This window comes from Gracilinanus agilis, chromosome 1, assembly GCF_016433145.1.
Source record: "Gracilinanus agilis isolate LMUSP501 chromosome 1, AgileGrace, whole genome shotgun sequence".
In the NCBI taxonomy this organism is placed as follows: domain Eukaryota; kingdom Metazoa; phylum Chordata; class Mammalia; order Didelphimorphia; family Didelphidae; genus Gracilinanus; species Gracilinanus agilis.
Window position 1 is genome coordinate 364,256,652 of NC_058130.1, and position 14,547 is coordinate 364,271,198.

The window sequence follows — 14,547 nt, forward strand, 5'->3', positions numbered from 1 at the left end:
CCCCCCCCACCCATGGCCGATGCGCATTTCCACTAGTTTTGTCATGTGTCCTTGATCAAGACCAATTTCCAAATTGTTGGTAGTTGCATTGGTGTGGTAGTTTCGAGTCCACACCCTCAATCATGTCCACCCCGACCCATGCGTTCAAGCAGTTGTTTTTCTTATATGTTTCCTCTCCTGCAGTCCTTCCTCTGAATGTGGGTAGCGTCTTTACCATAAATCTCTCAGAATTGTCCTGGGTCATTGTATAGCTGCTGGTACAGAGGTCCATTACATTCAATTTTACCACAGTATATCAGTCTCTGTGTATAGAGTTCTTCTGGCTCTGCTCCTTTCGCTCTGCATCAGTTCCTGGAAGTCTCTCCAGTTCGCCTGGAACTCCTCCAGTTTATTATTCCTTTTAGCACAATAGTATTCCATCACCCGCATATACCACAGTTTGTTCAGCCATTCCCCAATTGAAGGACATTCCCTCCTTTTCCAGTTTTTTGCCACCACAAAAAGCGCAGCTATGAATATTTTCGTACAAGTCTGTTTATCTATGATCTCTTTGGGGTACAAACCCAACAATGGTATGGCTGGATCAAAGGGCAGGCATTCTTTTATAGCCCTTTGAGCATGATTCCAAATTGCCAGCCAGAATGGCTGGATCAGTTCACAGCTCCACCAGCAATGCATTAATGTCCCAATTTTGGCACATCCCCTCCAACATTCATTACTCTCCCCTTCTTTCATTTTAGCCAATCTGCTAGGTGTGAGGTGATACCTCAGAGTTGTTTTGATTTGCATTTCTCTAATTATTAGAGATTTGGAACACTTTCTCATGTGCTTATTGATACTTTTGATTTCTTTACCTGAAAATTGCCTATTCATGTCTCTTGCCCATTTATCAATTGGGGAATGGCTTGATGTTTTATACAATTGCTTTAACTCCTTGTATATTTGAGTGATTAGACCCCTGTCAGAGTTTTTCGTTATAAAGATTTTTTCCCAATTTGTTGTTTCCCTTCTGATTTTGACTACATTGTTTTTGTTTGTACAAAAACTTTTTAGTTTAATATAATCAAAACCATTTAATTTACATTTTGTAATTTTCTCTAACTCTTGCTTGGTTTTAAAGTCTTTCCTTTCCCACAGATCTGACAAGTATACTATTCTGTGTTCACTTAACATGTTTATAGTTTCCCTCTTTATATTCAAGTCATTCACCCATTCTGAATTTATCTTGGTGTAGGGTGTGAGATGTTGATCTAGACCTAATCTCTCCCATATTGTTTTCCAAATTTCCCAGCAGTTTTTGTCAAATAGTGGATTCATGTCCCAAAAGTTGGGCTCTTTGGGTTTATCATACACTGTCTTGCTGATGTCATTTGTCCCTATATCTTCGAAGGGATTCCATGCTTTCTATCTCCACACAACACTTTCCATCTGAATTGTAGTTGAAATTTCCTTTGTGTTGTCCTGCCTGCCTCCTCCCACCCACTTATTGCTATATAACCATTGGCAACTGATTTATCTTTCTTAAGCCTTAATCTCCTCATCTGTAAAATGGGGCTAATAATATCTACCTCCTAAGTTGATTGTTTGGCTCAGATGACATAATATACATAGGGAATATCACCCTATAAACTTTAAAGCAATTTGTAAGTGCCAGTTTTTATTACTATTGTAGTAAAAAAGCATGGGTTGACAGTGTTCTTTTCCTCAATAATTGCACCTTGAATTTTGGATTTTAATTCTTGAACTAATTCAGTTTTGTTGCTGCTGCTACTACTGTGCCCAGGCTAAGTCCTTTAATACAAACTTCAGAATCCTGTGATTGCAGTAACCATAAATGGTCTTGTTGTTTTAAGAAATGAACCCTCCTGGCTCTTTAGTGTATAGTAACTCTGTGACCTTACATGTGCTGGACTGGGCTCTACCTGGTTTTCCTAACAAGAATGTGCTCCTTGTTGGGTAGAAATGCCTTCAAGGCAGCCTTCCCATATAGCCTTTGTCCCCTGTGTGAGGGTAATTCTTTTCTCAAGGTTTTGAAGTAAAGGTGGTTGGACCTCTTTTCTGGTTTACAAATAAAAATCAACTCTTGCTTTCAGGATCCCCCAGTCATCAGTTTTGGAAGACCAATATGATAGCACGTTTAGAAAGAAATGCTACTGCTTTAAGTTGTTGGGAGACATTGAACATCGAGCAGAGAAGTTTGCAGAAAAATGTTGCTCTGAAAAATCAGGTAGGTAAGAGAAGAAATTGCATTACTGATGCTGAGGTTCCTTGGATTGAGGCCAGAAGAGGAGAAAAGAAGTAATCTTTGTTATTTAATCTTAGGAAACTGATGGAAGTCTTCCTAGGGGCTAGGATGTGCAATCTACAAAGGATTGGCTTGAAATTCTGAGGATTGTCTTTGCTGATTTCAAAGCACTTTATAAATGTGTGGTATTATTATGAGGAAGTGTAGGTTATTTGTTATTTTGGGTTATAATTTTAGTTTAGTTTGTAGTGCACAAATACTGAAAGATTGTGTAGAACATTATTTTGGCTTTGTGCAAAGTGGCGGGGGGACTGTTATGAGGAAGAGTAGAGATGACAGCTTGAAGAAATCTTGGACTTCATGGACATTCCATAATGGAATGAAGCCAGGGTTTGAAGAGAGTGTGATTTGACCAAGCTGAAGGAGGGAGGTTTTGGCTGTGTGGTCCAGCTTTGCCAAATATCCAAAGAGCTGACAGAGTGTGATATCACTGAGAAGAAGATACCTCAATCAACTATTGTGGCCTAGGTAGAGAAAGGTCTTAGATATCTGTTGGTGGGCAGCAGATTTATCTACCTTACTTGCTAGAGCTTTTATCCACAACTGGCTGTGGATAAAGCTTGATCCTAGTTTCCTGTGACATTTGTGACATCTTGGAGTACCATGGACAAGTGTAATGAGAATCCCACCTCTCCAGCCCTCTCTTATTCTAGTTAAAGATTTAGTTTAGTTTAGACCCTTAGTTTAGTTAAGTCATTTGGGTTAAAATAGTGTAGATCCTGATCCAACTCCCAGTTCCTGAGTTTGTCCTTAGATAACTAGGTTAGGGTGACCTCTCTCTACTGCCCTTACCCTTTGAAGTCATAATTAAAAAGTGTATTTTATTTCTGTTGTACCTTTCCCTGTAGAAGTAAGATATCCCTGGCTGATTTAGTCTAAGTCAACTGCCACTCACTCAATCACATTGTCACGGTCCTTTTGTATTTGTTTAAGATAGTTATATATCTTCACCCTTCATTTCTTCCTTCATCCCTTCCTCCCCAAAAGAACCCCTGTGTGTGTTTGTGTTTATTTACCCACTTCAGTATTAAATAATGACAGTAACACATGCTGCAGGCAAGATCTTGGGTCATATCTTGCCACCAATTTGACATTTTGGGGGCTTCTTATAATAGGGAGCTATTAATATATTATATTGAAGCATCAAAACCTAGGAACTTTAATGTAACAAACAAATAAAAAAAGGTTTTCTTTTAGGCCTATATTAATAAGAATAAAATGAAAACCCTTTGAGTTTTATTTTCAAAACAGGAACCAAGCTGGGTGAATGAAAAATTTTATTTTAGGCAAAATTCTGCATTTAGAAATTCTTTCCCTTCCATTCTTACTTTGGGCTAAACAGTTCTTGTGAAAGAAATATTAAAATCATCCAAAAATAGATCTTAATAGTTTGAACCCACTCAAGAAAACATCAAAATCTTAAATCAATTCCTATGTCATAAATGTGTCATTAAAATTTTTTTTGTTTTCCCAATGCCTAATATGATGCTTTGTACATACATAGTAGGTTCTTAATAAATATTTATTATTTGCTGGTTTTCGCAACTGTCAGTTCTATATTAGTCCTTATGTTAATACTAAATCCCAATTCATTTCTCCTTTCTCTAAATGAACAGACCTTTCACTACCCTGCTGGTCTTGGCTTCCACCATAACAGAACAGAAATAATGGTAACAGTAAAGCGAGCAGTGGGTTGGTTGCCACATTTGTGGGATAAAGATACTCTTTAGCATCATAGGGCCTAGAGCCATTACTAAACCCCCTTTGCTCTTTTGGCTCCTCCCTTTGATAGTTCAATTGGACAAGCATTAAATGCCTACTATGTTCAAGGCATGGTATTAGATACTGAGGATACACATTAAAAGCAATTTTTGCCTTAAAGAAGCTTCCATTCTACCGGATAAAAGGCTGAGGAGTTATTGATGGAACTTTGTCATGCCAACCTTTCTAGCATTTTATTTTTTTGGTGCTAATCTTGGTAATATGGAATCTTCATAATGGTGAAGATCCAGAAAATATCTCTTCTAGATTCCTGGGGATACATGGGTGGTCTTTCTATGTTCCTAAAAGGCTTTTTCCTGGTGTCTCCCAATTGATTTTCCATATAAGTGCCTGTACTTAACTTTGGAGTCTGTGAAAATTCTAGTAATCTGATTAGCTCACTGCCAAATCACTCACTTAAATGAGCTCATTTAAGCCATGAATAAGACATCTAGGAGAGAGCAGTCTCTGAGACATGGAGAGAAATAATATCTGTTATTCAGCAGTAGCTTAGATGGTTTTGTGGTTCTTGTGGGAATAAGAAGAAACAGGATTTGTGAAGGAAACCATGGCTAAGAGTATCCCTGAACTGCTGATCAGGAGTAGTTTTCACTAATATTGGAGATTTAAAGATACTTTGAATGCCTATAGAAAAAGCAGCTGTGGAATCACTAATTGTTTTCTATGACACAGCCTGGTAAATAATATAGAAACTTAGCAGGATGTACATCTAAGAGGCATCTTTCTGACCTCTGATATAAACAGCTAAAAAAATTGCTTCAGGCTTGCTTTAAGAAACCCTGACAAAATTTTTTTTGGATACTTTTTGTTAATCTATCTACTTCTAATCCAGACTAGAAGTGAGAAGTACAAAAGGGTCCATATAACTTAATATTATCAGGTGGACAAAACTAAGCTTTGCCTAAGGTCTTTTGTAGGGCAGCTAAGTAGTACAGTGGTTCGAGTGCCAGGTCTGGAGTCAGGAAGAATTATTTTCCTGAGTTCAAATCTGGCCTTAGTTGTTGATTGTATGACCTCAGTCCAGTCATTTAAACCTGTTTATCTCAGTTTCTTCATCTGTAAAATGAACTGAAGAAGGAAATGGCAAACCACTCCAGTATCTTTGCAAGAAAACCCTAAATGGGTTATACAAAAATATTCATAGCTGCGCTTTTTGTGGTGGCAAAAATTGGAAAATGAGGGGGGCGCCCCTCGATTGGGGAATGGCTGAATAAATCGTCATATCTGATGGTGATGGAATACTATTGTGCTCAACGGAATAATGAACTGGAAGGATTCCATGTGAACTGGAAAGGAATTGATGCAGAACCAGGAGAACATACTGATACATCATAGCACACCTGAATGTAATGAACTTTTCTACTAGCAGCAATGCAATGATCCAGAGCAATCCAGAAGGACTTATGAGAAAGAATGCTATTAACATCCAGAGAAAGAACTGTGGGAGCAGAAACACAGAAGAAAAAGATATGATTTATCACTTCTTTATATGGGTATAGGATGTGGGGTTTTGGTTTTAAAAGATTATTCTTTTACAAAAATGAATAATATGGAAATAGGTATCAAGTAATACACAGGTATAACCCAGTGGAATTGCTTGTCAGCTCTGGAAGTGGAGAGGGAAGAGTGGAGGGAGAGAACATGAATCATGTAACCATGGAAAAATACTTAAAATTAAAAAAAAAAGGGAAACCCAAATGGGGTCATAAAGAGTTGAACCAAGACTGAAATGACTGAACAACAAAGGTTCCTTGCCCATGAGAATCTTTGTATGAGTTTTGGCTTTATTTATTCTTTTATATATTTTTAAAACTCTTCCTTCTTAGGATGGAAGGTAGGAACTCTACCTTCCATCTTAGAATGACTACTGTGTATTGGTTCTGAGTCAGAAGAGCAGTAAAGGCTAGGCATTTGGGTTAAGCGATTTGCCCAGGTTTACACAGAGAGGAAGGCTCTAAGGTCATATTTGAACCCAGGTTCTCCTGTCTGTAGGTCTGGCTCTCAATCCACTGAACCACCTAGCTGCCTCACCATTCATAGACTCTTAGGAATGGTGGCGATTTTTCTTTTTCTGTGCTTAAAAACCCCACATGGTATCCATGGGCTCCATTGTCTTTCTGTAGTTGTATGCCGCCTCCTCCCATCCTCATCACACAGATGACTTTGCTCCATCTTTGTACCAGGCTTATTGGCCTGCTAGCCCGCCTTGACACACAGCAAGCATGCTCTTCTGCCTCCAGACTTTACAAAGTAGTCTTTCCTGTCTGGAATCTGCTCTCTTCTGCTTCCTAGAATGCTTCCTTCCCACCCCTGCTCAGGCACCTTCTCCTCCGGGACGCAGCCACGGGGATGTGGCGAACTCTCCTGAAAGGACACCATCTTTGCTCATTTGCTACATTGTTGTGGTATATAAGCCCCTACTCTGGGGCATCCTCCATTCTGAACCATTTTCCCAAAGTACAGGTGTGAGCGCGACACCTCTCCCAACCACCCCATTCAGGAAACTTCAGTGGCTCCCTATCTTCATGATCAAATGAAAAATCCTTTGTCTGGCACTGAGAGCCCTTAATAAACTCTTTATTATTCCAGTCTCCTTAGCGGTATCTCTCCCTCTTCCTATTTCACCTCTCACTCTGGGATCCAACAATCCTGTTTTTCTGGCTCTTCCTCATCCACAAACCTCCTCCTGCTGGCACTTTTCCCTGTTGCTGGCCCATGTCTGGAATATTCTTCCTCCTCATCTCAGCCCAAGTCCCACCTTCAGAAGCCCCTTAATGCTGGCGCCTTCCCTCTAGCGACTCTCTCTTATTAATCCTGTCTCATTGGCACACAGGGTTTCCAAGTTGGCTCCTTGAGGGCAGGGACTATCTTTTCTCTTTCTTCCTATCCTCTGTGCTAAGCCCAGTGCTGGGCACATAGTAGATGCTTATTCTTAAACGCTTATTGATTGATTCTTAATATGATGTTTATATCTAAGGTAGTTTCTGCTATATAAATTTAAACTTTTTTCCCAGAGTTATTCACGGTAGCCCCACATTTTCCATTTTGTTTGAAACCTGTCTATCCCCTTCCTTTTGTTTACTTTCAGAAGTGGCTCCCGCTGCCCAGAGTCCCAGAGGAAGCCTGGAATGTCTGTGGGAAAATGCAGATCTGTGAGAGAACCAAGTGCCTTTGGAAAGGTGTGTGTTGGAAAGAAATGAGAAAATGGAGCATCTGGTTACTAGTAAATGAGCTCAGAGAAAATTTTCTTTTTTAATCCATCTTCTTTTGGTTGAGCTGTGGACATTCTTTTCTTTTGAAATAAAATGAAAATGGTAATCACCTCTGAAGCTTGCTACTTTGGGCAAATCTCTTAATATCCTGGGCCTCAGTTTCCTCATATGTAAAAAGGAGCTGGACTGGATGACCTCTGTGGTCCCTTCTCAGCTTTAGATCTATGGTCCTAGTCCTCTTTTCCTTCATTTTTCTTTTTCTTCTATCTCTTTGTTTGATATTACCCCGACTCCTAACAACTTGGTCTAGGCTTTCTTGCTCTTGAGAGGAGGGAAGGGGATCTCTAGAGAAGTGGAGGTACCAAAAACATAGAGAGAAAATTGTATTCTCTAATGATAACTTTCCTCTAGCATTTCTGAGGTCTAAATAAGGAGCCTTTCTTAAGTTACCAGGGAGTGAGTTTTTGTGAGTTCATACGTATAGAGTAAGGGCCATATTTGTCCCTAAACATGAATGATGTGGCATAGGCATAACTAGGAACTTTGAGCCTTAAGAAAAAATTTCAGGTGAAGTCCCCTCCTTTAGCTGCAAAATAAAAAAAATCTTCAAATCTTTCTTCAGGGCCAGGGCTAGTTATTGTTTAGAAGAAAAGGAAAAAAAAACCAGACTTCTATACCTAGAAGAAAAGAGAGAAAAAAACCACCAGACTTCTATACCTAGAAGAAAAGGGTTTAGGAAAACCCAGACTTACCATGGAGTTTCTCCCTTGGATTGACTCAACTGGTTTTTACACTTTCTCCACAAAGCCTAGAGTAGAGGGAGCTGGGACTCCGCATCTGTTCCCAGTCAGACCTAGAGGATATACCTAGAAAGGTATTGTTGGATGATATTCTCCATTGAATCAGCCGAGCCTTGGAGACCTCTTGTAATTTTTAGTTTTGTTCCTTGAGCCCAAAGAGCTCATTTGAATGATACTCCTGAACCTCTAAGAAATACAGTCAGGAAATCAAGGTGCTATAAACATTTACAGATTGTCCTTCAGGCTATATTGGGTGTCACCAGAGATTTCAGAGATGGGAGACCTGTGGGAAATGGTTGGTGAGCAACGTCACTGGGAGAACTAGCCTTCCTTTCATGGATGTCAGGGAAAGCTACAGATACATTTCCTTTTGGAGTAAGTGTCTAGGTTGCTTCAGTAGGTCATATCAAATATGCCTGGGGAGCCAAAAAGTTTTTCCAGGTACCAGATGAGGACAAAAGTATAGCCAGCTAGACATGAGAATGGAGGTACAAGCTGCAGACATTTCACATGTTCGTTTAGGCGTGCAGGAATTTAAAGCTGAGATATGAGGGAAATTGGGGAGAGCTAGGGCCAGCCCTTTGAGATCTCTGCTTTCAGAATGACTTTTACAGTCAAACACAAAGATCCAGGGCTTTGGGAAAATGAGTGGGTGAAAAGGAAAGGAGAAATGTCTACTCTGCCTCCTCTTTTGATGTGACCAGCAACAAGCTTGTGTTTTAGTAAGATTCTAAATACTTGATTTTGGTCCAAAAATTAAGTAGCAGGTTGAGGCAGGGAGGGCTCTATCCTGTGTCTGCATTCTGTCATTCTGGGGAATTCTGGGCAGGAAGATACATCTGGCCTGAGGATGTCTAAGTCTGTAGCAGCAGCCCATATTTGATTACCTCATAAAGAGCTCATTAACCCTACCCTGGTCCCTTGGCTTCAGAATCTGCTATCAACTGAGCAAAAATCCAACATTTGGGGAAAAAAAAACATTGGTGTATTTGTTTCCAAATAAGAGAATAGAAACTTGCTGGAATCCTCTTATTTGATTTTAATACAGGAGTTCTTAACCTAGAGGTTAAACTCATAAATTTCTTGGGGTCCATGGACTTGGATGGGAAAATAATTTCATCTTTATTCTCACTAAAGAGTCTGTAGGCTTCACCAGACTGCCAAAGAGATCTTTGTATCCTCTTCCCTTTTCATCACACTCTTTACTCCTTGAATCCAAGGTGGGGGACTTTCTTAAGATGGAAAGCTAAAATTAAACCCAAATTTCAAATTTTCTTCTTAAAAAAAAACTAACCAACCAACCAACCAAAAAACAGAGAGCTAAGATCCTTGGTACTAATCAATCAGTTGCATCCTTTGGAATCTTGGACTAGGTTTGAGTCTTCCAGTTTAACAAAAGAAAAGGAATTGGCATAATTTGTGGTAGAGGGGTTGAGCGCAGAAAAGGCTGTTAAGAATGTTTTGAATTAACTACCTTTGATCTTTTTTTGTAGTGACTCATGAGTAGAACAGAAGTGCTTCCGGCTGTCCCACAGGGTTCTGACTGCATATTTCCTCAGCTGATAGAGCTAGCTTCTTCCATGTGGGAAGATAGTTTCTCACTACAGCAGTTAGTGGTTCCCTGGTGTTTTGATATTAGCCTTCTCATTAGCCACTACATCACAGGCTTATTGGGCTTACTGAATCACTCACCAGGTGCCAAACGGTAGAGAAGAGGAAGCCCCCATCTGTGGGTTTTGCCTTTGGAAGGGAAATGTCTTTTGATGAGAACTTGATGCTGTCAACATTCATGACTGTATCTAGAAAGTGGAAAGAATGAGTACTCTGATTTTCATAGGCAAAATTAAGTGGAAACAGTATCTCTAGATGCCTTGATACTACTGGGTCAAAAATATTCAATCTGTAATAAAAATCATTGAGATAGAGCTCTGAGCATCATCAATCAATTTATTAGGGACTCTGGTAGTTGGTCTAAGACCTTCCTTATAGCCAAGGACCCCTTTCCTCAGGGTTCTGGGGAATTTTATAGTATTTGGAAGGTTGTTAGGAATAGAAGGAGGTGGGACATGATTAGTCACTTTCAGAATTGTGGGACACCCTATGATTGGCTAAGGGACACAAATTATAACCATTTTTGTCAGCAGGCCTTTTTACAGGTGGTCAGTTACTAATATCCTGTCATAAGAATTTCCAAAGACCATCAACCACAAGCCACCTCAGCTGGGGTTTCTCACCTCCCACCTCAGCAAAGGCTTTCAGAAGAAATTAAACATCTGGTGTTTAGTCAGCAATATCCCAGAATCTAAGGGATAAGGAATTTGTGGGCAAGAGGAAAGATCTAAAGGGGGCAGTGACAGTAATTCATAGGGATGAGGGACATTGCTGCTGCAATCGGATTAACATCATGTAAATTCTCTATGACCGACAGTCATATGATTTTGTCTTATAATCTACAATAGCACTAATACGTAATATCAATATCATGAGGACATAGTGTACCTATCAATCTTAACTCTATCTGATCTAACATCAATCACTGATCACCTTGAACTCACTCTAAACGGATTAATTACTGCTTAAGATGAATAGGAACATTAAAATTATTTTCAAAATATAGAAGTGGTGAAGCATGGAAACAAATCACTCAATCAACCCATATTTATCAAAGGCTTTGTGAAAAGTGCTCACAAAGTAGGGCTTCATTTTCCCAGGTGAGTTTTGGCACAAGGATTATATTAATATTCAAATGTCAATGTGGATTTATGGATTCAAATAAAATAGTAAATGACCAAAGCATGCTCTAGCTGTCATGTTGCTTACGCTTATACCTTATATACATTTGTTTTGTTTTTATTTAAGTATTTTTCCATGGTTACATGATTCATGTTCTTTCCCTCCCCTTTGCCCTTCCCCCCCTCAGAGCTGATAAGTAATTCCACTGGGTTATAGATGGTATTTTTCTTAGAATCAAAAAGCCCTGTGTTCAAATGTTACCTACGTTACTATTTCTGTGACAATCAATAACTTAATTTTTGATTTCTCAGGCTTTTTTGCTTGATTAGAGTTGAGTTATAATCTTTATGTCTCAGGCAGGTAGAATTTATCATTTTATTTATTTATTTAATATCTATATTTATTTAATATTTGATTATGTTGCCAAGATCACAGTGGAATGCAGGATTTTGCCTACTGTGGTCCTGAGTTAAGATTTGGGAATATAAAGAAAAGCAAAAGACAGTTCTTGCCCTTTAATGTACACAGATATATATGTCTGTACTTTAAATTAGAAAATGCCCTTGTAAAGATATGAAAATAATAATAACATTTCTGATTTCAGTAAACACTTTGCCCCATTCTTTCCCCTTCTCTTCTTTCTCTCTTTTAGAATGTATCATGGTGTTCACTTTTCCTGCTTCTCTGCCCCCTTTTTTATACACATGAGGAAAGAGTTGATTATGTTCCCAGGATCACAGTGGAGTGCAGGATGTGTTCGTCTTTGATTTGTTCCTTACAGGCTGCAGAGATGGAATTCGTAGAAAGGAGTCTGTACAACATCAACGTTTCAGTGATAGGAAACATCTTGTACTCCAGCCAGAAGTGAAGATCCATCTTACTGGCCTCCGAGATGACTACTGTGAGTTTTTTCTCCTTCTTCTCCCAGCAGCTAAATTGAAAGGTAGAAGTGGGCAATGAAATTTGGATTATAGAGGCATTGATTGGTTCAACTGCTTGTAGAACCTAGAGTTCTGCTTTCTCTCCTGGCCTTTGGCATGAACTCACCCTTTGAGTCTGGCAAAGTAATTTAGTCCTTTGCACACCAGTTTCCAAAATGATGTATAATTTAGAAAAAATGATTAATATAGTTATTGTCCTGTTTGTAAATACTGATAGTGGGGAACGAGTCTAGTGTTTTTTCTCTGTTTCTTTCTCTGTGTGTCTCTGTCTCTCTCTCTTTGCCTGTTTGTCTTTGTGTGGCTCTTGTTTCTGCCTCTCAAATCAATCCATCGACCTTTGTTGAACGCATTGTGAAAAGTGCTTGCAAAGGAGGCTCTTTACTATAATGGTTATAGTAATATGCAAATATTGGTGTGGATTTATGGATTTAAATAAAATAGGAAATAGTCAAAGCAGATTCTAACCAACTTGTCCTATTCTCTGTCTGCCTCTGTCTTAGTCTCTCTATCTCTGTGACTGTTCCTTTGAAAACAGATGTTCTGCTTTTGAATTGGCCAGAATATTGGCAAAATAGTGAAATATCAAATAGTGTGCCAGCAGCCAATCTGTCAGAGCTACAGAGTCAACAGTGATGGAATGATTTTGGAGTCGTTGAGGTGGAAATTGGACCCAAGCAATGAGCTTGTGTTGTTCAGATCCTAAATTAGGTCAAGATTAGACAATCTAATGAGAAAGCTCATGGTGCAAGATGCATTCAGGTGGAGCAGGGACACATATTTTGAGCACAGCATAGAAATGAGACAGCACATGGACTGAATATTTATGAATGAAGACACTTTTTACTATTTATAGTAAAAATAAAAAGTATAGTAAAATGTAATAAAAATAAAAATCCACAATGCTGTAACAATTTTGATTTTTTCTTTTAATGAGAGTGACTATTGACCTTCTCTAGGGGTGTTTTAGAAAGTGTCATTAAAAAAAAAGTCCCATTATAACTATAGGCAGCTAAATGGTCTCAGTTTCCTTATCTGTAAGATGGGAATAATAATAGCACCTCCATAGTTGTTGTGAGGATAAAATGAAATAACGTACATAAAGTGCTTTGAAAACCTTAAATCATTATGTAAGTGTTAGCTAGCTATAGCTATGACAATAAATGAAAAATGAAATACACCATATATGTGTAACATTGGTCTGACAACAATTATTATAGGACAAGGAAACTGTGGCAGACAGAAGTTAAATGACTTGTTCAGGGTCACAGAGCAAACAATTTTTCCGAGGTGCTCCATCCATGGGGCCAACAGACTTTCTCTTTAGATTGCCATGTCTTGACCCAATTTTGAGTCTGGGCAAGGTAGCATCGTTGCCCATGTCCCAGCCTGTCAAAGACTGAGGTAGCCATCTGGTTCCTACTAATGTTCTATTGGGTAAAAAGGAGGAAGTGAAATAGCTTGTTTGCAAAAGAGAAAAGGAGTGAGGCTATAGAATAAACAGAGATAGCACTAATAGTAACAGAAATGTTGAGATAAAAATCTTCAGTGGGCAAACGCAGTGGGGAGGCGGGGAGGGCATCAGCATTTTTTAGTACCTACTAAGTGTCAGGCACTGAACATTACAAATATTATCTCATTTGATCCTCACAGCAACCCTCCCAGCTAGGTGCTTTGGTTTATATAATTGAGAAAACAGAGGTAAAGTGACTTGCTCAGGGTCACAGAGCTAGTATCAGAGGTCAGATTTGAACTCAGGTTTATCCAACTCTTTATACCCACCATACACCTAGCTGCTCCAGGAGAGTTGATTATTTTTTGTAAGGTATCATGAGTTAGAAATCAGGACAGTAGCTTGTCTCTAATATAAAGAATTTGGATTGGTACACTTTAATAAGTAATTGAATATGATTTATTTCAGGAACAAGAGATTTCTAATAGCACGTACTAGAAAAGAATGACAAAAACCTTCTGGTCTTACATAATTGAATAGTTGAAAAGGGCAGCTGGGTGGCTCAGTGAATTGAGAGCCAGGCCTAGAGATGGGAGGTCCTAGGTTCAAATTTGACCTCCCCCATTGCCTAGCCCTAACTGCTCTTCTGCCTTGAAACCAATTCATTGTACTGATTCTAAGATGGAAGGTAAGGGTTTAAAAAAACCTGATACTTCTTTCCCTCTAACACTCTGTCTCCAAAAGGTAAAGACAGGACTCATGGTGATGCATCCTCCCAAATACATTATATGATATCTTATAACAGCAGCATGTTTGTAATTGCAGGGAACTGTACAGGATGCAGCCCATGTGCTAACAAAATAGTAAAGGAAAGTGTCATGCTCCTTAATGTATCCCCTTATCAAATGCCCTTGGCTTAACCAAAAATGGAATTGCTCCCTGCATGCAGTTGGTATGTATACCTGGTTTCCATTCTCTTTACTGCCACTCACCTGGTATATCCACATTTATAAAATGGGAACAATAATGTCTGCTGAAAATCAAATAATGACTATCTCACTTATTTAAGTCTAAGAGATTTTTTTACTTCAGGATTCTGTTATTCCTAAAAATGATTTATTATAGTTTTCTCTTTCTCTCTCTGTTTCTCTGTCTTTCTCCTTCCCTTTCTTTTTATTCCTTCCTTCCTTCCCTCCCTCCCTCCCTCCTTCCTTCTTCCCTTCCCTTCCTCTTTCTTTCTTTCTTTCTTCCTTCCTTCCTTCCTTTCTTCCTTCCTTCCTTCCTTCCTTCCTTCCTTCCTTCCTTTCTTTCTTTCTTTCTTTCT

General features: G+C 39.0%; 1 protein-coding gene across 1 annotated transcript in view; it reads left to right on the plus strand.

Moving 5' to 3' along the window:
* Positions 1-14,547, plus strand: part of CDC20B (cell division cycle 20B) — a 69,655-nt gene that overhangs the window by 39,401 nt on the left and 15,707 nt on the right. Inside the window, exons 4-6 of the mRNA XM_044657737.1 lie at positions 2,094-2,227; positions 7,176-7,266; positions 11,614-11,733. Of these exons, the coding sequence (XP_044513672.1) occupies positions 2,094-2,227; positions 7,176-7,266; positions 11,614-11,733 (345 nt within the window). The remainder of the gene's footprint in view (positions 1-2,093; positions 2,228-7,175; positions 7,267-11,613; positions 11,734-14,547) is intronic.